This window comes from Mya arenaria, chromosome 10 (assembly GCF_026914265.1).
Source record: "Mya arenaria isolate MELC-2E11 chromosome 10, ASM2691426v1".
Lineage (NCBI taxonomy): Eukaryota > Metazoa > Mollusca > Bivalvia > Myida > Myidae > Mya > Mya arenaria.
Window position 1 is genome coordinate 54,498,267 of NC_069131.1, and position 25,899 is coordinate 54,524,165.

The window sequence follows — 25,899 nt, forward strand, 5'->3', positions numbered from 1 at the left end:
TTCGTACTGTATTTGTCATGTAAGATAAATATTTGACATATATCAAATGCTTTCACTCATGAAAAATGTTTGTTTTGCTCACACGGTGAAATATATTACGGACTTACACTGAAGCAAACATTTATCCTCTCTCTATAATATAACCCTTGCAATTAAAGACCACATGAACCAGTCCTTCATCATCATCATCATCATCATCATCATCATCATCGTCGTCGTCGTCGTCGTCGTCGTCGTCGTCACCATCATCATCATCATCATCATCATCATCATCACTTATAGTTGTATTGGTATAAGTAACAAAAACAACAATTGCAGTTTACCCTGGGATCTGATAATACTGCTGTAATCAGTATAAACTAAACTTTCTCCCTTCCATTACACACAGGTGGCAGTATTTAACGAAAATGAGAGGTATGTAACGGTCCTATTATAGTCAGTATGAATTTAGTGTGGTACTCAGCTGACCGTGACACAGTTCGGACCGGCATTCCCAGCAGCAATGCTATGTTGGCGATGATTGGTGCTGTCCAATGGATTGAATCGACCACACGTCGGCTTAGTTATACTCAATATGAACTAATCGCCCCCTTCCAGTTGGTAGTGCTAAACCCTGTAGAAAAGATCGGAACAACGATCGGCCTATCATGCTGAAATCGATATGAACTAAACTTTCCTCCTTTTGTTGTGCTTATAATGTCCAGGGGAATGGAACCGTTGGTATCGGTCATTCCTATTTAAGTCAATATGATTTAACCGTTTTCTTTTAGGGTGGGATGTCTAACGGGTCGGAGCCTGCACATATCAGTCCTGCTATAGTTAGCCTATACACCCCCTACCTTTTAGTGTGATAGTGTTGGCGGTGTCCAGTATACCAGTGTCTGCTTCGGTCAGTCCTATTGAAGTCAGTTTTAAATTAAAGCTTCCCATTTCAGTGCGGAAATACTTGTGTTGTCCAAGTGATTGATGTCAAAAGCTGAGCTGGCCTCTGTCAGTCTTTCTATAGTTAGTATACAATTCACGATCCCTTTTTCAGTAAAGCAACACTTGTGGCGTCCTAGTGTTTGGAGCCATCTCCTAGCCGGCATCGGTCAGTCCGTCTGTAGTTAGTATCCATTAACGCTCCCTCTTCCAGTGCGGCAGAACTGGTGGTGTCCAAGTGTTTGGAGAAAATAGATGAGCCAGCATCCAACAGTCCCTTTGTTGTCAGTATACCATCCCAGTGAGACACTACAGGAGGTGTCCTACTGTTTGGAGCCAATAGCTGAGCTGTCAGTCCTTTTCTAGTCAGTATAAAATTAAAGTTCCTCTTCCAGTGCGGCAAAACAGGTTGTGTCTGGAGCCAATAGCTGAGCCGGCATCTGTCAGTCCTTTTGTAGTCAGTATAAAATTAAAGTTTCCACTTCCAGTGCAGCAAAACTGGTGGTGTCCAAGTGTCTGGAGCCAATAGCTGAGCCGGCATCGGCCAGTCCTTCTGGAGTCAGTATACCATTCACGCTTCCGTTTTCAGTGTGACAATACAGGTGGTGTCTAAGTGTTTGGAGAAAATAGATGAGCCGGCATCCAACAGTCCTTTGTAGTCAGTATACTATTCCAGTGCGACAATACAGGTGGTGTCCTATTGTTTAAAGCCAATAGCTGAGCCGGCATCCAACAGTTCTTTTGTAGTCGGTATACCATCCCAGTGCGGCAATACAGGTGGTGTCCTACTGTTTGGAGCCAATAGCTGAGCCGGCATCCAACAGTCCTTTTGTAGAAAGTATACCATCCCAGTGCGACAATACAGGTTTTGTCCATGTGTTTAGAGCCAATAGCAGAGCCGTCATCCAACAGTCCTTTTGTAGTCAGTATAACATACCAGTGCGACAATACAGGTGGTGTCCAAGTGTTTGGAGAAAATAGATGAACCGGCATACAACAGTCCTTTTGTCGTAAGTATACCATCCCATTGCGACAATACAGGTAATGTCCAAGAGTTTGGAGCCAAAAGCTGAGCCGGCATCCAACAGTCCTTTTGTAGTCAGTATACCATTCCACTGCGACAATACAGGTAGTGTCCAAGTGTTTGGAGAAAATAGCTGAGCCGGCATCCAGTAGTCCTTTTGTTGTCAGTATACCATTCCACTGCGACAATACAGGTGGTGTCCAAATGTTTGGAGAAAATAGATGAACCGGCATACAACAGTCCTTTTGTCGTAAGTATACCATCCCATTGCGACAGTACTGGTGGTGTCCTACTGTTTGGAGCCAATAGCTGAGCCGGCATCTGCCAGTCCTTTTCTAGTCAGTATAAAATTAAAGTTCCTCTTCCAATGCGGCAAAACAGGTGGTGTCTTGAGCCAATAGCTGAGCCGGATTGGTCAGTCTTTCTATAGTCAGTTTACCATTCACGCTCCCGTTTTCAGTGTGACAATACCGGTGGTGTCCTAGTGTTTGGAGTCAATTGCTGAGCTGACATCGGTCAGTCCTTCTGTAGTTAGTATAGATTTAATGATCTCTCTTCCAGTGCGACACTGCTGGTGCTGTCCAAATGTTTGGAGCCTACTCCTGAGCCGGTTCAGTCAGTCCTTCTTTAGTCAGTTCACCATTAACGCTCCCTCTTCCATTGCGGCACTACTGTTGGTATCCAAGTATTTTGAGTCAATACTTGTCATTCCTGCTGTACTCAGTTTAAAATTAACGCTCCCTCTTTCAGTGCGGAAATACTGCTGGTGGCCAAGTGTTTGGTGGCAATAGCTGTCATTTCTGCTGTAGACAGGACTTCTGTAACAACAATTGTACACAACACAATCAACCCACGCAAGTAATAATCGGATGAACTTTGGTTATAAATACTATTTCGATTAAACCTTTACAAGAGTTCATGGTGTGTGCCTTTTTCTGTCATACCTTAGTGCTGCAAAATAAAACAAATAGCAAATAGTACAATGCATCAAGTTGGACAGGTATGCTTTCACTTTACACTGGCACCGGCATCACAAACTGCGAATTATTATTCTTATTTTTAGAACTTCCAAAAAAAAAAAAAAAAAAAATGTATGCTATATTTTGAAATTATCAACGTTGACGTCATTTGATGTCCATTATATACATACAATCTGATGAAGGCCAAATGGCCGAAACGTTGTTTCATATATAAATATTTTTTGTTGATGTTGGACTTCTTTAATTGTCACCATATATTTAGAGCTGGAACTTAAATTATATTGGCACTAATTATCAGTTTTGTATAAAGTATATGTTGTATGCCCTTAAAAAAAATGCAAATGTTATAGCCTTTTTTTCAAAATGCATATGTTTGGCACCGATTTCATACATACTTTTTACCCATCAATATATTTAAGAAATACTTCCAATGAAATAAAGGAGTAACATATTTACTTTCGTTTTTCATGAGGTAAAATATTTTGCCATCTCATGCTGAAACATTTTTTATTATAAAAAAAATTAAAATCGTTGAAAAAGGCAAGCGTATATTTCATCGGTGTTCATAATCATATAAAAAACGTGGGAATTACATTAATGCGTTTTTCATATGTGTGGTCATCAATAAAGCTGAAACATTGCAAGCGTTTGTTTTTATACGTGTTCTAAATATTAACGTGGGAAAAACGCAAGCGTAACTTGGGAAGAACGCATGTGCGTAATGAAACGTTCACTGATGCATGTGCTAAAACTAACGTTGAAACAATATAGTAAATCAGTAGATATAAGAGTTTTATCATCGACAGTCGCGGATTGACAACCGTATGGTTAAGACCTCAAAGAGAATCATTTTACGTAATATTTGTGGTGTATCCATTTTCTGTTAAAAATATATGTTGGTTAAAAAGCTTGTGAATAAAAAAATAAAAACAGTGACAAGGCCTTCCTTAGGTTAACATTAGTGTCGAAGCCTCCCACATATATCTTTTTGGTGACAACCTCTTGAGTAACTAATCGTTTTGACAGAGACGTCATCCTCATAAAAGATTAAAAACCTTTACTTCATATAAAAACAAAGCATATTAGAATTGACAGTGTACGGCTTATCAGTGCATATAAATATCCATACTTCAAAGGAGATTATTGATTGTTATATTAATATTGACATTTACGTATTTCAAACTTATTCTCTAAGTATTTCTTTTTTTCTTCTCCTTTTTTCATCCCCGTTTATTTTTTTTTACAAAACAAACACATTACATACACTATATACATATATACTACTTATTTACCAATGTAAAATTATCATTCAGTTAGAACGGCAGGTGTTCAATGTAACTGAGTGCAATTTAAGAGTGTACACGAAGATCGTCACTGCTTTTAGTTAAGACTCCTAAACCCTGACAATATGTGAACCAAGAAAATGGCTCTTGTTCAACGAATCTTTTGAAATGGGTGTGTTTACGAAGTATTGAGTTAATACACATTTGTATGGAACATTCATTAATAACTGACTTATAAGTCTATAAACTATATATGTTCGTGATAGCATACACATATATGTACCCATTTCATGGGGCAGAATATGGAAAGAAAAATAATATACCGTGAGTAATGAAAATGAAGTTATAAAAGGTAGCCACATTTGCATAGGTTTAAAGATACACATCGAAAGAAAACACTTTTTTAATTAATTGGGAGTGAACAAATAAAGTTTGTCACGAAGCCAACCTAATTTAATGTACCTAGTGACAATAAGATGATGCTCTCTAACCTATTCGATTAACAGAAACACATGAAGTGAGCACACTAGAAAGTGGAGGTTATTAACTTATTATTATTAAAAGTATGTAATATTTTCGTGCATCTAAGATTATAAAGCTTCAGAACAGGCTAAACAGTTCGCAAATCTGACGCAGTTGTATATAATATCACATTTTAAGATCGCACACATTATTACAAGTGAAAACGCCGATGGAATACGCGACCTCAGGTAACAATTTGAATTGTTATTTTCTTGAGTAATCTACAATATGAAATTAATCAGGAATAATATGAAGACATTTATACATTCCAACTTTATTCCCCCCAGCAGCTGTTATACTGTGGAAATCTGCTGTTTTCTCTGACTTTTGTGTTCCCCGACTTCTGTAATCTCCAATTGATGGATTTTATCAATATAAGTTGACTGTTGAATTTTGGACAGCCGTTTTTACAAAATCATATTTTTTTTTTTAATTTTATCATCATTATGTTTAATACTCTAGCACTAAAACATAAATATAAATGAAATATTCTGTTCCAAATTGTAACATTTGATTGTTTTCTAATTGCTGACTTTTCCCCAGTTTCGGCTCATATGGAAAATTCTCCATTTGGAGTTTGCCAAAACCCCGCGGGGGACCTAAAATCAAATTGATGGCCAACAGGAGAAGTTTTGGAATTTAAATTTTCATACTTCTTTTTTTTGTAAATTATACATAAAATAGTTCTTATTTAATGTGCAAACTTTCTATGTGTCGCTTTTGAAGTTGATATCTTTGATAATAATAAATTTGCAAATAAACCGGATTTGCTAACTTATACTGGATGTTGTCATAATTTCTGTCCATGATTTGGTTGAGGTATTGTATTAATAGTGGCTTCATAAAAATCGTTTACCATCGCAAGCAATTTAAAGAAAGTTTGCAGCCTAACATATTTACTTCAAAGCACAGTTAATACGACGAAAGCGAGAAGTTTAAGTTAGGGAACTTCCATACACTGGTACAAACACTGAAATGTGAATGAATATTCGTATTATTTTAAATTGTTTGATACACCGTTCATGATGCTATCATCTGAATAATTAGAGTAAATAAAATATTTTGAAATTAAGATTTTGCATGAACAGATACATGGTAACGAGACCCGATTTAATTTTGCTCTAATGTTCTACAAATGTCTCAAAATATGAAACATGATGTGTGCTTTAAGGTTGTTACCAGCGGTTTTAATCCTTGATGGCCATTTCATTCAATTGATAAACGAAGTGGTTGTAGGATCCTTACTTGAATTTACTTACACTGAATATATCACCTATCGAGTGTGCCAAAATTGCCAAACCACAAATACTTCTAATTTTAATGTTAATGTAGGAAAGTTGTTTTGCAAATTAAGAATGTTGACTGTTTGCTATCGCCGAACATGAGGTAAGGCAACTCCATTTCTTAGTAAAAAGAAATAACGCTAATATCGCTACTAGCGAAATATGGTGGGGAGCGACATATTAAAATTGTCTATGAACTTGTTTTTCTGCTAGTAGAATTGATAACGCAAAGACAACAACAGTTTGCATTATTTCAGACTTATATTAGCGCACCTTATGTTTCTCGAGGACTGCAATTCCACATACTAAATTAAGAAGCTATATACATATGTATTTGAAAATGATACAACACTGGTCTTTCTAGAAGCTTCTGATAATTGAAATGAACATGCAAATCATACTAAAAACACTGTCACTTAGATTCAAGAAGATTTGATAGTCAATTGATAAATTATTGTCTGCCCAAGATAAAAGTCCATTGTTGTTTTAATGTTGAAGGGTGAAATTAAGGGAGTCGTTTGTGGTCGTCTTTACTGATGTCGTCACTTGATAAACATAGTACCTAGATTTTTAAAAAGTATTTATGCACTGTGCTGTTTGTGGAGTTTTGTGCTCTCCTTCCATGTTTCTTGTTTGTGATCTTTTGTTTTTGTGTTCTATGTCGTTTTCGTTTACCCTGTGCCATTAAACGGGGTTTATGGTTTTACTACTGACAGAGCTTGTTTCTGTAGCTTTTCACGTAAGCATTGATGAAATAATAAATAATATTATACATCACATTAATGTGTCTCTTCTTTGTATATATAAACTCGATAGGTCCGTATATCACTGTATTTTTATGAAAATCCAGTTTAATGATCAGCGGTCCATATTATAGTTTTGGCCGGTCCGGACCTCGCCAAAAATGTTATATGGACCGCTGACGTCATACAACGGGTAAGTGGGGCTTGCTATTTTCACAACGGCGAAAATTTATATCAAGTAACTTCGTTAGCTTTATTCAATAAAACACATTGAAATCGCTTTAAAAATATTGAATGGAAATGAAAAATGTTCGGTATAATATAAGAAATATAACACACCACAACGGTCCATATGGCATTATAAGGACCGGTCAGTCAGCCCCCGAAGGTGAATGGACCTCGGCTAGCGCCTCGGTCGTTGGCTGACTGGCAGGTCTTTATAATGTCATATGACCCTCAGTGCCGAGTAATACTTCTTAAATATTGCCTGTTATCCTGACGCTGCTGCATTCGGTCGTCACTGATTACTAACGTATTATCATTAACAGACGACACTAAAATTAAATGCTTAATGCCTAAATGTTTTAAAATACTACTGAGAAACCCCTACATTTGAATAGCTAAATAGCAAAACCCGACATCCAAATCGGGGTAGAAATAAGTAGAAGTTACGGAACCCACAAACAGAGTCATTGAGATTTTTCACGACTCTTTTAGCACAGGTGTGTGTTTTCAATCATGAGGTCCGCGGTTTTGTACCGTGTCATGATTAACATGTGGTATAACTGATTTCCGCGCAGTGACGCCCAGTTTACTTGTATTGTCCGATATGACAGTAAATGTTTAACAATAGACAATAACAAGGAACACTACTAATAGTAATTCAATCATATAACCAAATATTATGTAAATATCATTGTATTAATGGCATAATTGATTTAGAATAAGACACTGTCTTATTTCAAAAGCATAATTCACTTATTCTGATCTCGTTTGTTATGTTTGTCATAATTTGCCTACAGCTTATTTTTGATATTCAGATTAGTTTTGTGTTTTAACCACAGAGACAAATGAACTAGATCCAACCGGTCACAGAGAAGAAAATAATTTATTCGGTATTTATATATACAACATATATTTTGAATAAGTATAATATGGAACATTATTAAAACAATTCAATACATACAATGCTATCATATAATGCAATATAACACACGTAAATAAAGTAAACAGATAAAAATGCTATTTTCAGATTCACCAATGCACTTGAAAATGAATGATATATAAGTCTAAGTGAGGCGTGATATTTTTGTTTCATTGGACAAGTTGACCATTCCATATTCTGCCTTTTGATCAATAAGAATGCAAATATTTATTAATTAACTGTATAGTTTTATACGGATTATTTGAAGTAATGCAAAGGCTTAAACATTCAATAAAATGTTCTGTTACGTGCAGACGTACGATACATCTTGTCTTTGAAACATTTATCAACGCCAAAAAATTTAGAACATACTTAAAGGCTCGTTTGAATACAACAATTTAAAAAAAAAAAAAAAATGTCTATTCGCTATGACGTTTCATTACACGTTTCTTATTTATTGTTTATTCAAAGTGCCTTCTAAAAAAACATCCTGCACACTGCAATACATACATAGTAAATATCATGATAATTATAATTATAATGCGATTATAAAACATAAGAGCAATACTTAATGCATCCGCCACATCAAATTCACGAGTAAAATTAGGCAAAACGCCCCAAAAGCCATCACAAAGTTCTAGTTATGAATAGATTCAATCATGGGAGTTCGGTGTAGTATGTTTTTCATATTATATCTGCAAGCTGACCGTTCAGGTAGTGGCGGAAATATATTGAAATATCGCTGTGTGTTATCAAATGCTACCTATCGCACGGTAAGCTTGCATATTAAGCCTTCCCCATGGGGTATCGTTCTGATGAAATCTAACACTTTGCAGTATGGTACAAATAGTCACAGTAGTAAGTTTTCAAATATTTACAATGATATTTACAACATAATATTTACATTGACAGATGAAATAATAAAGTTTATGTACGTGATTACTGTTATGCAGAAATGCAATCATGTTACGTTTGCAAGTGTCACCATGTATGCGAATTGTGGATAAGTAGCTGTCATATCTTTATATATATTGTATATATTTATGTGTTCCAAATTGGTCTGCGGTGTTCATTTCCTCTTTATCCCCACGTATGTTGTAATACACAGCATTATCTGTTCACGGAATAGAGAACACACTCGTGGCAGAAGTAAAACTGTTCCTGAAAAATAAAACGTTTATCAAATACAATAATAATATTGATCATGCATAGGCGATTGTTAAAATTTCAAAAAAGGCAAGCCCAATTCAAAAAAGCCATTCGATACCATAAACAACGTCATAAATAGCACGGACGATACAACAACAGCTTTAATTATTTTCTTATGCAATCTGGTGGTCCACTTGGCATTAACACTAACACAAATGTCGAAGTTCAAAACATAAGTACAAATACTAAGTAGTTTTACAAATAGACATACGATGGACTCAAACAGCAAAATGATACAATCTCTTAAAGTATTTTCTCGTCGTTAAATGTAAATATCATTCATGAACAGTCGTATTTAACATGCAGTTTTTCAATGTGTTTCTCGTTCAGTCTATGTTAGGCCTTGAACCATGCACCTCTCTACATAAACATTGTTAACATATTACTACTGGTTTGCCATTGTGTTATCCAGTGTACCATTGGGATATAAATATAATAGCACACAAATGCGATATAACATGATTTGTTTGAAAAAGAAGTTTTGTATTTACCACACTTGAAATTGAAAGCGGTCGTCTAGCTCTGACTGTCATCAACGCATTGACCACACTGACTTCATCATCTTCACTTAGTGCTTCAAGTAATGTTGAGACAACACATAAAAGGCCACTCTTTCCAGCACCGTTCCTATCACAATGGAAATAGATCGTGTAAATTAATGTCTACTATCTTATTTTTTTTCTTTATATCTTCCTACATTAAATCTTCATCATATCGGAGATACTCGGTCTATTGTGATTTCAAACGCTCTTTTTTAACACTAAGACAACATCTGAAGGCGACTTCGAGCTAAAACAAAGAGAGTACGTACATACAATGCACCAGTATCGGTCCGTGCATGTGAGATGATTTGGATGCGTCTTCAACCTCTTTGATGAAGGCAACAAAGTTTTCTGCCGACTTCGGAGTATTGTGATTTCTATCCCAGTCCAAATATTCATAGTGTGGTATTCTCAACTCCGACTTGTTCTGAAATCCAACGAAAAAATATTGTTTAGAGATAATGCTTGCGATATAATATCGCTTACGCATAACCGGTTGTTATTGTTTAAGGTGGTGCTATGTGTAGAATTATTGTTGCTGTTGGTCGTGGTAGTGGTGTTTTTGTTGTTGTTACTGATGCTATTTTCATTTATTTAAGACTGAAAATCTCATATTTGTTTGCATTTAAGCAATAGGAAACTATTAAAATAACATATCATTTTTCGAACAAAATACAGATGGCAGTTTGCGATTTTGGGGAAAATCATGCAGCCTTATATCGTACCTTTCCGTCGTGTTTAAAATGTAGCTTTCTTTTTACAAAGTGTTGTGTACTTTGTTCTCTGGTGGAAAATATGGAAATCACACTTTTCTTCATTGATAGATTGTCACCAGGAACGTATAAGCCAATCCCCTGGATATAACAATATAAGGAACACAAAACCATATTTTTATTCAAATCTGATTAAGATATCGAGTAATATATATATATATATATAACTGGATACTCGATAAGAAATTTGTTTGTTTATAAAATATATAAAAACAAATATTACAATAAAAATTAGTGCTTAATACATAAACACAGGTAAATTATGACAATTACAGCATAATATACAATTTGCAGCGCTTTTTATTAGGGAAGAAACGGTAGAACTTAAAACACTAGCTATATATCCTATATACGTGGTCAAAGTAAAAACATACATTCATTCAACAATTTACCTGTGCCTCCATACTAACAATACAGGAACAGTTCCCCTGAACAGCAAGTGCAATGAAATCGGAAACGGTGTCAGGCAGAGGTGTTTGTGCAACCAAGAAGCGGTTTTTTGTTTTGAAACTCTGAAAAGACATTGAAAGTGACACAAATGCATGTGATTTAATATTCGCCGTTTCGTCAAACTCGTTTGACATATAGAAGGGTTTTATACAGAGTACTATTTTACATTTATTTTCACTTTTGACAATGTCCCTGCAGTTTTCATAATAGTATCATTTTGAAATTGATCAGTTAATTAATAACGAATGTAAAGGAAAATATGTTTCAGCAAGCTAACAAATCTCATCAAGTCTCACATCTAATCATGTGTGTTTAAAGCATAATTTAATAAAGCTTGTCTGATAATAACTTCATTGGTAATAACTGTCTTAAATGTCAACTGTAATTTATCACAACAGGGGAATGAATCATATTAGTTTAGTTCTACTGTTCTGATCCTGAAATGTGATAAATTATTTATCTATATTGATTCTTTTTCTCAGTAAAATATGATTAAAATAAGTCAACTGATCTTCTACAGACAAACGAATATTGTGTATTTTATTTCAATCTAAATACGTATAGAGCTATCTTTTCAACTAAGATACTTTAAAAACAACGTTTGTCAGTGTTACCATGTCAGTTGAATACTATACTTCCATAAGAAAGCAAACTATTTTACGATTGACAACATACTATTTATAAGCAACATAGATATTATCATAACCCAGATATATCCAAAAAGCGATCGTACGATATCTTTATTAAATGTATGGGGCCTATCTAAACAGCACAAGAAGCGTACGATCAGTTTATCGAAGCGATATTTCTAAGTAGTTATAACATATATTTTAAATTTTACGTCTTTATTTGTTGTTTTGTTTGCAAAATTTGTTTGATTTCATGAAAGTTTGTTTGCAATTGTGAAGTTAGGTTAGCTTTTGCAAAGTTTATCTGATTTTATTAGTAACATTTACAATTCAATGTATCACATTCCTTGGTATCTTTGCAGCACGCCCGTTGCTAAGATTGAGGCATAGTAAGCGATTGACGAATCTCATTTAGAAATTTGAAAGGAATCTATCAAGTTATTTTAGAACATAATTTTACTTACGTCGATATATATCGCATTAATGTAATCATATTCGCCTGGTTTCAAAAACAGATAAAGACGCGGTCTGTTGGAATCACCTAACAATAAACAACACAAACAATATAAATCATGCAAACATAGAGATAACGTATCATCAACAAAAGCAATTTGCTTCAGGGACTGGAATTTCGCGCGGACGGAAGAGGGCGCATGATCAATGGGTAACAACAGAAACCTCAACAACGGCAGAAGGTGGCACATTAAAATCAAATGAAATATGTCACCAACGATCATTAGGACGGGTACACCGGCCCTTTGAACAAGATAACACACGTAATATTCCATGAGCACATTTAAATGTATGTGGCTGGACTAACGATAACCGTATTTTAAAAAGGTTTTTATCATGTTCATTCGTCTACATAGTAGCTTTTTGTATATAAGAAACAGAGGTAGCTAAGCCAGTTAAACAAATACTGTTCTTTTGAAATTAAAATAATCGTGATACCTGGTATAGCTGCGTGGTTTCTGTTATTATTTGTCAGAAGCCAATTCTTTTCCGTAACCTCCCCATCAGACTTTTGCTTCTGATTCAACTGCATTTTCTAACGTATAATCAGAATGCGACATTACATATGAATATTATTTATGTAAATCACACACACTTGATATTAAGAAATTACATAGTACATTTAAACACCGTTAATCCGAACACCGTTTATCCGAATTTATCGTTGTTTCGCACAGTTAGCTCCTGTTCAGTAATGACTTTGAGCACGCGTATATAACAAACATAGATGTCAGATAATGATCGATTCATTTGGGATTAGTGTAGAGTGTAAAAAATGGGTGGTTTACACAGTGAATATGATTTGAAATGTTTATCTAATCATATTCGATCGCCAAATTAATCACTCGACCGCTGCCGATGAATGCGGAGAAGAGCCAAACGAAACTGAGTTAACTAAGTGTATTTTAATTGATATTCAAACATGTAATGAAAGCATTCAAGTGCTGTAATTTTGTTTGACATGCATTTCTTAGAGGTTAATAAACGGCGCCGGTGTGTTGTCTGTCCATAATGGCACACCTGGTCCGAAATGCGGACATTGGAAAATTGTCGCACTGATTGAATTATGACGCAGCTATTGTATTTGGGACGTCATCAGTCATTGTTTCTAGGTCATAGTTTACAATGTTGTGTGGTGTGGAATGATAAATACTGGATAAATTTAAGATATTTCTTAAAGCTGCACTCTCACAGATTTACCATTTTTTGTCTTGGAATGAGTCAATTTTAGTGTAAATATCTGCACACCAGTGATATAAAACATCATTGTTGAACTTAACTATGAAAAACTTCGATCTTATATTTTGTCAGCAGTCTTATTTACTGGTTTCCATGCATTTTCGCATAACTTGGCTCGTTCAAAGAGAAACAATAAAATGTTGTCAAAACGCTAAATCTGTGAGAGTGCAGCTTTAAGGTAAGGTCATTTAAAGCAAATTCAAAATTTCAACATGTGTTTGTGTTTAACGAATAATATTTTAAATTGTATTGTTTAGCGGTTTTAAAAAAGAAAGAATGGATTACTAAATTATGTCGATGACATATTCTTGATAACCATCAATGTAAAACTTGGAGTAATATAGGTGTGTTTTCGATCATGTGATGCAAAACCTACTGCTTGGTTTATGTATCAATTGATTGTGGATTACAGCAGACATCGTTTACTTATACTGAAAATGGAAGTGAAAATAATGCTCATCAATCCTGTGGACCAGACCTTTTCCAACCCTGACTTCTTAAGGAGGGTGTGGAAGAACTTTCAAAACCCCTGTCAGACCTTTTTAATCTCTTACTAAGTCTTTCTGTATCCTCATCAGCTTGGAAACTTGCAAACAGCGCTATTTTTAAGAAAGACGACCCCTCTAAGCCTTCTAACTGTAGGCGGATCTCTCTCCTAAGCTGTCTTGGTAAGCTCATGGAATGCTGCGTGTATAAATACGTGTACAGCTGCCTTTTCTGGTTAACTGGCTCTTCTCAAACAACCTCATTACATCTTATCAGTCTAGCTTTGTCAAAGGTGACTCAATCGTTAATCAAATAACCTATTTCTACAAGAACATATTCAAAGCCCTGGACGAAAGTCTTGGGGTTCGTGCAGTGTTCTGTGACATCTCTAAGGCATTTGACGGCGTCTGGAACTGTGGTCTCTTGTCGAAACTATCCGCCAATGGTAGTCCTGGTATCTTGTTCGACTGGTTCACTTTCTATCTGGCGGGCCGCATGTAACTTGACGTTTGTGCAAATTTTTCCTCTGTTTGGTCCTCTATAAATGCAAGCGTCCCTAAAGGATACATTCTCGGACCTCTTCTGTTCTTCATCAATATAAATGACGTAATTCAACAAGTCAACTGTCACGTCAGTTTGTTTGCGAATGATACAAGCCTATATATCATTGTTGAAAATCCTGCAACTGCCGCTTCCATTCTCAATAATAACCTAGAAAATATCCATCAGTGGTCTCAGTTTTGGCTAGTATCCTGCAACCCATCAAAAACCGTGTCCATGCTTTTCTCACTTAAACATAACAAACATCAACATCCACCTCTCCACATAAACCATGTTCCTATTGCTCAAGTATCTACTCATAAACATCTAGATGCCACCCTATCAGACGACGGAAAATGGAACCAAAATATCACTCTCATGTTGCAGAAAGCATGGAAGAGAATTTGTCTTTGCTTAGTCGATCCAGTCTCGAGAAAATGTATTTTTTCCTTCATACGTCCGACGTCATGCCGACGTTGTCTGGGATAACTGCTCTACTCACTTGAAAAACAAACTGACTCCGTTCAAAATGAGTAGCATCATTCAAACATTAACTGAAAAGCAACAAATCTAAATCGTCGCCCATATACAATGTAGGTTCTAGACAAGGTCAAATTTACCATGCTTGCCTGCGCCTTGACTGCAGCTCACTCAACTATGACATTTTCAGGAAATCGATTGTCAACTCTTCACTATGGTCATGCGGTGTAAATGAAACAATGCATATTTTTCTTTTATCCTGTCCTCGGTACAGCGACATTTGACACCGAATACTCAACAATCTCTCATTGTCCGGTCACTCTCAATAATATTCTTTATGGCGACGAGCACCTCCGAAAATCGCACAATGAACTTGTTTTTCTGAAAGTGCAGGAGTATATATCGCTTCCAAACGATTCGCAACTGGAACATACTTGTGGGCATTGATACTCGGCATACCAGACGATATTAGTTTAAGGATTTATTTTTTATCACTATTTAATTTACGTTTTTCTGATTTTAATTTATTGTTTTTGCTTAATGTAACTACGTATGATGCGTTACCTGTCTTAAAATAAATTACCTTAATGTCTGAATACTTCAACTCTGTTTGGTTTAAACAATTATATTTATTTCGATATGATATTAACAATTAGTTTAGTTTAACAAATTTGAGCATAATCAACGTTAACAAAGACCAAATATGTAATGCATATAAACAACGAATATGTTAATAATGCACAAAACAATAGTGTAAACAGCATTGAGAAGAAAGCCTAAAGGCTTATACTATGTCTCGCTTCTGTAGGTCATTTACGCTGCTTAGGCTAGTGCGCAAGTTGCGGTGACTCGAATAAATATAGTCTTATAGTCGTATTGTGTAAACTATGGTAGGAAACAAGTTGTTTTAGTCTGGAATCGTTTAGTTAGAAGGAGGAAACGATAACGATAGAATAAAAGGAAGCTGAACGAGAGAGGTGGTACAGGCACTCAATCAATTCAACTCTGTTTGAATTACCGTGTGTCATTTATCTATGTTTGTCTTCATATCATTTCCTATATACAAATACCATTTCCTAGGACATTCCTTTTTTCCTTTTAAAGATTATAATTTTCCTTTGATTAAAATCATATGTGTAAACTTTTATGCATGTAAGTCAACCTCAATGTCATGTTTCCAACCTGTTACATGTTGTGAATAATATTGTAAATTTCATTTTCATGGAATGGAATACTAGTTATTTAACTTGTTTTCCAATCCATTAATCATCATATTCACGTGTTGTACCTATTGTCTGTAAAATTTTGTATTTAAATGTTGTTTAAACTAAAATGATGGTACGAAGGATGATGTGTCCGGTATAAGCATACTGTAAGGTAAAAATTCGTTTACTGTGATATTATTAATTATTTTAATTACTCGCGAAATATTGGCTTACATTGCAAGCATCCTTTCTCCAGCCATGTTTGCGTTGCTAATTTGCTAATTACGTCAAGTGCGGCGCGTGATTAAACTCTGCGGTTACCTGTTCATGTGCCCGTTTTACAGGATGTAATCTCATTATGGCTTTTTTTGCATACCTTGAGGTGTGTCGATTATGGATAATTAGCACTTCAGCCGTTACGGTAGTGGAATGCAGTCCGTAAAGACATGTTTTCGGTCGAAAAATGTACTATATTTAGTAACATATGCAATAAATTGTATCAATAAGGTAAAAGGTATTATACAGGATTAGTCGGCATGTATTCGATCATAATTAGAAAGAATGAGAACGATCATTCAAACCAAAAACAACATGTTTATAACGTGAAGTCGACATGGCAATATGCACGACTTAATATTTTACGCCATGAATAATTCACGAACGCAATATTTTCGAAAATTGTTAATCCAAATTATCGTTATACCGATATCCTTAATATTGGTCCCGATGACTTCGGATTAACGGTGTTTAAATTAACTTAATTTAATTTACATTTAATCATTTAAACCTTTTATACTTTGAGTAACAATCCTACCTCAAACTGCCTCTGTATCGCCCGTTTGCTCGACATCATAGTCATATATGCATGGAAGTGTTCTTTTTTTATCAACGAGCAATCAACAGTCAATGAATGGACCAATGCCTGGTGTAGGTACTTGTATTGACTCTGAAAGTAAAAATCATAGTTATAAGATAAAGAATAAATAGTGATTTAAGTGTATGTTAACTTACTGCTGGGAAACGTTGTGGTATGCATTACTGCAACATATTAATAAACTTCTTTTGGCATAATAATGTTAGATAGACGTAAGTATAAATTGAAATAAATTGGTAATGAGTAAAATAATACAAAGTTAACTTAAAGATAAAGGCAATAATCAAAACTCCATTTTGTCCTGTTAATGCAATATTTTGAGTTGATATGATTTGACAAAATCAAAAAGTACTTTTAAATTTAATTCGTGAAACCAATTTTAACGGTAGCCGCCACATTGCGGTTATCGATAAACGAACCACGCGTCATTGCTACTATTGACTAATCTACACCAGATATATCAGTAAACATCCCACCAAAGTCTGAATCATGCTGGGCCTGTTCTGTCTCATGTTGAGAACACATCCCGGGATATCTATAGCTCCTTCTGCCTCACCCTCGTTAGTCAGAATGTCCAGAGCTATGTAGGTTCCGGTTCTGCCAACACCAGCACTGAATTACACAAAACCCAATATATGTCTATTGTATCTGCCCAGATTAAAAAGAAGAGCATGCATTCTTTTCTTCTCAGTTTTGTGAACATTAGTTCGATATACAAGTACCGCTATTTCAAACGTGTTTACTTACATATTTAATCATATTCTACGATAATGTCCCAGTAAACCGTAGAATTTTTTTTTCGTAAACATAAACTCAATACTCTCAGAATTATATGCTGTTATATGAAATGATTAGCGTAAGGAAAAGCAACTTTAATCCCCAGAAACGATAATTGCTTTTAACTTTAAACAATAAAACTTGTGTAAACATACAAGTGTTTCTGCGTGAATTTGCTGAAATTGTATATTTCCTGCTTAACATTTCAAATTAGTATATTTCCTGCTGTTTGGCTATATTGAGACAAAAGGAAGTCACATATTATTTTCACCGGACAAATTTATTGTCCCTGCATGATGAAGTAGTGTCACGACTGACCATAAGGAAATTGTGCTCATTTGGCTGAGCTGTGGTATAAAAAGTTTGGACACCTTCGGGTCGTGGCGTAAGATTTAAAGAACCGCTCAATTGAGCGTCACGGGGGTTCGAGATACCAGAATAAGGAAATTGTATTCGTATTAATGATATTATAAATTTTCTATGTACTAATCTTTACTTTAATAACTGAAGAGAACATTTGTGTTAAACGTACACGGACTTGTCGGGTTATTATATTCATAAAGAATAACTGGAAGGACTGTTCCTATAAAACTGCGATCACGATTGTAAAAGAATGGGTTATATATTTATATGGTCATAGAAACGAGAGTGCCACACTTGATACCCATGTATGCAGCATATGCTAAGACCAGTTTTATAAATACATGGAATGCACACTTACTTGTTACTGCGATAAACAACTGATTTAAGGATATATTTTAGCTACACACGTTTAAGACGGTATCGATCTCAGTTGCACATGCTATTTGTTATGGTAGTAGTGGATGTTCGGGTCCCCGGAAAGTGTTGATGTCAGACCAAGGTTACTTGGATACTTCTCTTAATCAGGATTGGCTAACGGAATGAATTCCAATAATTGCAAATGGCGACGAGTCATACCGTTAGGAAGACTCGTACCGATACGATAAGAAAACATGGTCATGTAGTAGATCTGCTTAATATAAATATAATGCATCGTTAACTTTTTAAAAAACATCTTATAGTTATATAGATTTGTTGCGTATGGAACCATTTAAGGAGATTACGTTCTCAATTAGTAGCCTTTTCTAGACAAACAACGCATCCCGGAGACTTTCGCCCACGGTATGCGTTAGCCAATAAATGCATTGACATATTAGATCACATTGCTTATGAGTGAAAGATATCGGATCGAAACGATCCAGTTAACAGAAAGGCCCTGTCCAAAAAGGCCCGATCCAGAATTGTTAAAAAGCCTAATCATTGCGGCGTATTTGATACCAAGCACCGAAACTTTTGTCTTGTTCATCCTCGTATAAATCAGATTCAAAAACACATTTCCAAGCGAGTGTTATCTGAATGTTATTTATTTGTCTTGTTAAATACATGCATATATACAAAATTAATACATTGCGAAATCAATCAAAACTTCCATGTGGATTGCCTCACTATTTTCTAACATGCATTACTTTTATCAATCGTTGAAACGATGTTCACATTTTCTTCAAGCTAGGGAATGAACGATTAAATAATCTAAACCACAGCTTGACACTCTACCTGCAATGAACTATCACTGATCCGTCAAAGGTAGTCGACAAGGCGTTCACTTTTTGTCTAAACTCTATAATTGATGTGACGTCATCAGGAGTGTCCTTGTTTGACCAAGCTGTGAACTGAAAGTGATGCAGATTTCTTTCTTCGGAATTCTGTTCATCCTGTTTTGAAATGAAAAATATAGTAAAGAAGTGGTTCATATTGATAACCTTGTGGTGTCGTGTTATTTTTCTACGATGGATAACATTTGGAAGATGGTTGATTAAAAATATATTTTGAGAACTAACAAAGAGTATAAGTGTGTTAGGTAGACGACAGCGTAATCCTAATGAATATTAACACTAAACACTGAAATTCGTTTTACATGTCTCTTTTCTATAAAAGGAAACAAGTTTGTCTTTCTTGTAAAGAAAAGGGTTAAACAACACTATGATTTATAATTCATCGTTTAGAATCAATCCTTAACTTTTTATTTTGCTGACCGATGGAAGAACCGTGTTTCTTTGAACACCAGACTATCATCACTAGGATTTAACTTATTCATCGGCGTATATATAAAGACAAACAGAAACATTGTAGAGAAAAAGATTACAACGATTTATCAATATATTTTCATATATTTTTAAAAGTTCTTCTCCAATATTTATATCAAAAACTACAGAAACAAGCTCAGTAGCCAAAGTTTTAAACATAGACCTCATTTAATGTTTAGGGTTATCCCAACAATTCTGACTAAAGTAAAAACCTTAATGGAAAATCTTATCAAAGTATGCCTTAACTTGAGGAAACTTAATAACAAAACAAATAATAAAGAACTAATATCTGAACCCCAAGTACTTCAATGAATCAGCTGATGAAAAATTCAGTTTTTTGCTTCATATTATAAGGGAGAAAATTAGTGATGCCATCTTTAATTCTGAAACTATTTATTATATCTATTTTATTTAAGCTATTTTCTTCCTAGGTTTCTCAAATATTAATTTGTATAGTAGCCGCTTGCACGCGGGAGGCTACGTGTTTATACCTAGACCACCTCCTTTCAAATACGCTTAAATGGTATAATTGTATACCTTACCTGCTGCTTTGCCTTTGAGGGGAGTATTTGAAAACTTGGAGTTATCAGTACTGATAACTGATTGATAGGTGAAGGATGGGGTGTCATGAAATGGGTCAGTCGTGCCAATCAAACAATGCGTTACCGTATTCCAAGTCGCAGATTGTGTTGTCACTTAGAATCTCTTATAGGCTAATGTTAATATAAATCAGATGTAGATGTATACATACTTACACACACTCCATCAACCTAATTGTTTTCGTTTACACCCAAACCACTGAAAATGTTCAAGTAAATTAAAACTTACCTGGGAAAACGTAAACTGTCTCCAAATAAAATCTGCGTACACTTTTTCAACCCTGCACACCACTTCTATATCGCCGTATACTTTCTTTTCTCCACTATCAGGCCAATATTGCTCACAATTGGTTTTCTGCAAAGAAACAAATATTAACTTATTATTCACTATATTGACATAACGTTGCACTTTATTATACTTATACGGAATTATGGCAACTGCATTCTAGAGAGGCATAAGTGAAATTATATAATAGTTCACAATCATAACCTCTTTTTTCATTATTCTTAAATACCGATATAAAATTATATTCGTTCTGCATATCTTGTATTGTATTCATAATAGAATACCAAAGTACAAATTATATTGTTGTTATTGTATTCTAAATCACTGTAGTTATAAGTATATATTTATTATTTTCACTTGTTTTCCATTCGTCACAAAACCACAACACTCTTTATCATAGAAGTTTACACACTTGTCATTTGAAAACACCTTACCTCACCCTCTACCAAGTTGGTCATCATGACAATTTTCTCCACTTTCTGCTGCCAGACCATGCTCCAGAATTGACCAAAATCACCCAGCTGCTTAGCCATTGGACCTTAAAGTTGCATAATATTTTCCATATAGGTTTACTTTATTATGTAAGAACTATTAACTTAAAGATGTTTTTTCATTAAACAGAAATAAAAGCTTATTTCTTTTAAATTGTATTTCATAGGAGGTAATATTATTGTAAAACAAACGTTCAATAAATACATCATCTTACCCAAAGCAGCTATGTATGCATTTCGTTTCCTGAAACCCTGGAAGAAAGAAGTTATGTTAAGTATGCCTACGTTCATTCAGGTTCTTAATAATTTAAAGTTTTATTCACGAATCCCAAGATTTGAATTATTACTTTTGTAATCAGATGGCTTTAAACATTGAGTTTATACGAATGGACTTCTGAATTACTAATTGTTCTTAACAATTAGAATCGCATTTCCTTCCTTAACGTTTTCTAGTAAAAAATAACAAATCAGAACAGAATATAATGCTTATTTAACTTGAGCATGTATAGGTCATCGCTAAAACATATACATATTAAAACATTATGTTCTTTAAAAAAATAACAACAATAGTTATATAAATTATGCATTCCATGCGGCAATCACGCTTTTTGCAGTGATAAAAACAATGTCATAATATGTTCACAGTTTTGACACAAACATCTGGTTTTGAATAAAAACACAAATTTTGCTTCATAATTATATGATATGGCGATCATATCATAGAGCAAACACATTGTTCAATAAAATATTAGTAACAATAATAACTGTAGTAATAATAATAAAAATAATGATACTATTAATAACACTTATAATACTTATACTGGTACATATAGTAATAAAAATAACTACCCATTTTGCTAGTAAGCACTTACGTCTATATAGCTAGCATTGATATAGTCTGTGTCTCCTCCGCGTACTACAACACGCGTATCATCATCTAAAATTGACACGCATGATGCAATTGAAACCACGAGGGCAGACATTCAAGGTCATTGTGAACCTTCTTAGTAACGCTAATAGGAAGTCAAAGCATAACGGAAAATAAACAAGGAAATGCAAGACAACAATAACAGTCTTAAAGGCCTGAAACATACAATGAAGACACTCAAAAAATAACAACATTTTTACTAGGGATGGCAACGAGTACCCGAGTAATTGATCGAACGTCCAAGTACTCGAGTTCCATATCACTACTCAAGTACTCGGATTTTTTTTATAAAAATCACCAAATACACGATTTACAGACAAAATATCAGATCTGGTTAGTTGCCAAGAGGACAATTTACGGTCCCTCTAATCCCCGCTGTTTACACAATTGACCTCAATCAATTAGTTGACAGTTGTTGTGATAGTTGGAAACTGTCAACAAAGGACCCCTATTTAAAATTAGCACTGATGTCAATTAGCGAAGTTTTGATAGCGGTACTTTCACCTTCACAATTCTATTTTATACCAATTAGAGACCTTCCACCAAACAATGGACGCTAACGGGGAAAGAGTATCGACCGTTACGAGAATTATATTCCTAATGGGCGTATTTTAACTATTTTTGCAATGATTATCACAATTGGTTGATATTTTAAATCAAGAATTATGAATATTAATGAGGTAAACAACAATTACACAGTACGAAAAACTATCATTTAAAAAAAAATAATTGTAGAGTAAACAACACTGAACTTCGTATTGAATTTCGTTTTATGTATGCTATTAATTTTCGTTCATTGTAATTCTGATTGTTGTTCATTTCTGCAGTGCATACTTGTATAAAATGAAACGAATAAGACAAATTAAAAGCCTGAAACAACATTTGTTTTCTTTTTATATCATTTTGTGTTAAAATAGTTAAAATACGTAATGAAAGTTTACTTTAAAGGTGAAAATGACCAAAAATACCACCAACGCACAATATACGTCATTAACGATACATATATACACAATCTTGTTATTTCAAACACATATTCATTTTTTCCGAGTAATCGAGTAACCGAGTAGTACTCGATCGAACGATCGTCCGAGTACTCGAGTATTAATTTTACTACTCGTTGCCATCCTTAATTTTTACGCATCAAAGAAACACACAATAACCTTTATTTAGAAACTAAGAAAGAGTTCTCACATGGATAGATTCCTTTGTATCTATTTTTGTGCATGTTAAGCCTCGTTTGTGAAACTTCATAGGGTTTAACGAGACCATATGGTAATCTCTGCAATTGAAAAATTAGCGATATTTATTTAAACAATCTGCATTTTCGCTCGTTGACTTCTGTGTACATGTACTTACAAAATGTACGTATTGGCATACTCGATATATTACGTGTTACACATAACACTCTGATAAAAGACATTCTTTATACAACATGATGTACATTAATGCATGGCATGTACCTGAAATTCTTCTTCAAGATCCTTTAAACATATGTATTGTACATATTCAGGTAAATCGGCCACTGTCAGTTTGAATTTGCCTACTTCCTTTGCGTTATTGCAATAAATATCTTCATTCTCAACTGTGATCTCCCGTGGAGATATATCATCTCTGTCTGAAACATCGTAAATTTTCGGCAAATTGTCGTGTGATTAAACAGACTACGGTTTTACAATTAAGATAACCAGCTTACCAATTTTAAGATAGTATACGAAAACAAATATATCAATATCAATACGACTTTCCTTTAAAAATTGTTGCCATCCAGTGACCCGTTCAACATGCCCTTTTACTAAGCGTGCAACGAAGTACGTGTTTTATCTCGAGGTTTTAATTTACTTATTTTTGTACTCTATTGAAACACTGCTAATTTGGGAACTTCATAATTCAGTAGCATAATTGTAACATATCGGTTTGACTATTGATGTGCATACACGAACTATAATACTAGTTACAAGCTAAACAGAACGCATGCGTACCTTCACTTTCGATCACCGTTGCGTACAACGCGAAAAAGTTCTCAGGTTCTCTTTCTGTTAGCTTGCTCTTCTTTTCGCTGAAATTTGCTCTTCTGAAAAAACATGCGGATTTCATTTCATTTTCTATTATAAAGCACCATTGATTATAATGCATGTAGTATCTTTAACCTAAGGTATCAAATGTACAACAGTGAATAATTTGGATGGCTGATATCATTTTAGCGTTTTGCGTGTTGAGAAATTTGTTTATAAATGTAACAGTATTACAAACACTCATTTTTAGACTTAAAAGAGTGCGAAATATGTATTCAACGTCTGAATTCAAAATGGAGTTGATTTAAAGAACACTTTGGTCTATTAGTTTTATGAAAGTGATCAGTAAGCGGTATCCTTTCAAATGATACCGAAAGGAGATTGGATCCTTGCGCATCAAAATTGTATATTAACGCCAATAACTTAATATATTAACTGTCATCTTTACATTGGATGCATTAAAACATAGTTATTCTCTTAGTTAATTACCTTCTTCGAAGCAAAAAATGTCCAATAACCACAATGCCAACAAAAATTACAACGCCTCCGCAGACTCCTCCTAAAAGAGCTGCAATTGACTGAGTGTGCTGTTCCACGTTTGTTTCAGTTTCTAAAGAGGCAACATAAGTTAAATGAAATACAAAACAATATCTTTGATAGTATAATAAGCTAAACAGTAAAATAAGCTAAATATTTTCACGTGAGGTTCTAAATATTTAGTTCACACTTATATTTACAATAGTCACCAAAGTAGTCATACATACTTGTTTTGCATCTTTGACCGCTCCATTCAGACTTACAAGGACAAAAGCCTGTGTCCCTCGTGCAATTACCAAATTCACAGCCAAGTGAGCAATTGTGCTCACATTTCTCACCAAATTGTCCATTCGAACACTGGTCACAGGTTTCACCTTTAAAGTTGGGACTGCATCGGCAAAAACCACTTTCCTCATCACAATGTCCGTTTTTGCAAGCTCTAGAACACCAATATTGACAGGTCTTTCCAAACCGCCCATTTGAACACTGGTCACAGGTTTCACCTTTATAGTTCGGACTGCATCGGCATACAGCACTTTCCTTATCACAATATCCGTTTTTACAATCCCTAGAACATTCATATTGACAGGTCTGTCCAAACCATCCATTTGCACACTGGTCACATGTTTCACCTTTATAGTTCGGACTGCATCGGCATGAAGAACTTTCTTCATCACAATGTCCGTTTTTGCATTCGCTAGAACATTTGTTTTGGCATGTACTTCCCCAGTGGCCATCATAACACGATAGACAACGTTGTAGAGAATCGCATGATTTGCATTTTGAATTACAAGGATGACAATGAGTATAGTACAAATAGTATCCGGATTTACATTTTAAACAGTAATGACCCGTGTTTTGGTAACAGCTTATGCAACTTTGATACGTACAATTGTGTAAACAATTGTTTCCATAATAACCGTCTATACATCCGAAATAACATTTGCCTGTATTCGAACATTTTCTGTCATGGCCGTCCTCACGATCCTTGCACGTTGAACAATCCTGTGCACAGACAACTGTAAATACCAATATGCAGTGTAAGTCCATTTCAATTACTGCTTATATTACATTTTGGTTTTCGATGCAGTACAATTAATAGGAACTTTGATTATTACTTTTGACCCAATGAGAATCCTGTTGCATTATTTTTCGATGCAGTAGAACTCTCTTTCGAAAATAACATGAATATTGACTGTTAAATAAATGTTTGTTTTTAACAAAATAGAAACTCGTTGCATTGAGGTTGTACCAACACAATAATACAAAAGAAGGAAATAATACATGAATTACTGAGAGTAAAGCGGTAATGTTGGAATAAAAA

At 34.7% G+C, this 25,899-nt stretch overlaps 2 protein-coding genes across 2 annotated transcripts; both read right to left on the minus strand.

The window, feature by feature from the left end:
* Nucleotides 1-2,576: 2,576 nt before the first annotated feature.
* On the minus strand, nucleotides 2,577-24,120 carry LOC128204827 (receptor-type tyrosine-protein phosphatase S-like). The gene is made up of 17 exons (XM_052906237.1): nucleotides 24,006-24,120; nucleotides 23,487-23,641; nucleotides 23,218-23,305; nucleotides 21,971-22,035; nucleotides 21,314-21,350; nucleotides 21,042-21,145; nucleotides 20,551-20,676; nucleotides 19,193-19,350; nucleotides 17,317-17,452; nucleotides 16,781-16,912; nucleotides 12,455-12,551; nucleotides 11,968-12,044; nucleotides 10,817-10,936; nucleotides 10,377-10,505; nucleotides 9,925-10,078; nucleotides 2,890-2,896; nucleotides 2,577-2,763 (listed from the first exon to the last, which is right to left on the minus strand). The coding sequence occupies exons 1-17, from the start codon at nucleotides 24,118-24,120 to the stop codon at nucleotides 2,577-2,579; spliced, it is 1,887 nt and encodes a 628-aa protein (XP_052762197.1).
* Nucleotides 24,085-25,560, minus strand: LOC128204244 (uncharacterized). The gene is made up of 3 exons (XM_052905636.1): nucleotides 24,803-25,560; nucleotides 24,528-24,648; nucleotides 24,085-24,097 (listed from the first exon to the last, which is right to left on the minus strand). Exons 1-2 carry the CDS (start codon nucleotides 25,313-25,315, stop codon nucleotides 24,598-24,600), a joined length of 564 nt encoding a protein of 187 aa, XP_052761596.1. The 5' UTR covers nucleotides 25,316-25,560; the 3' UTR covers nucleotides 24,085-24,097; nucleotides 24,528-24,597.
* Between the last annotated feature and the right edge of the window lie 339 nt (nucleotides 25,561-25,899).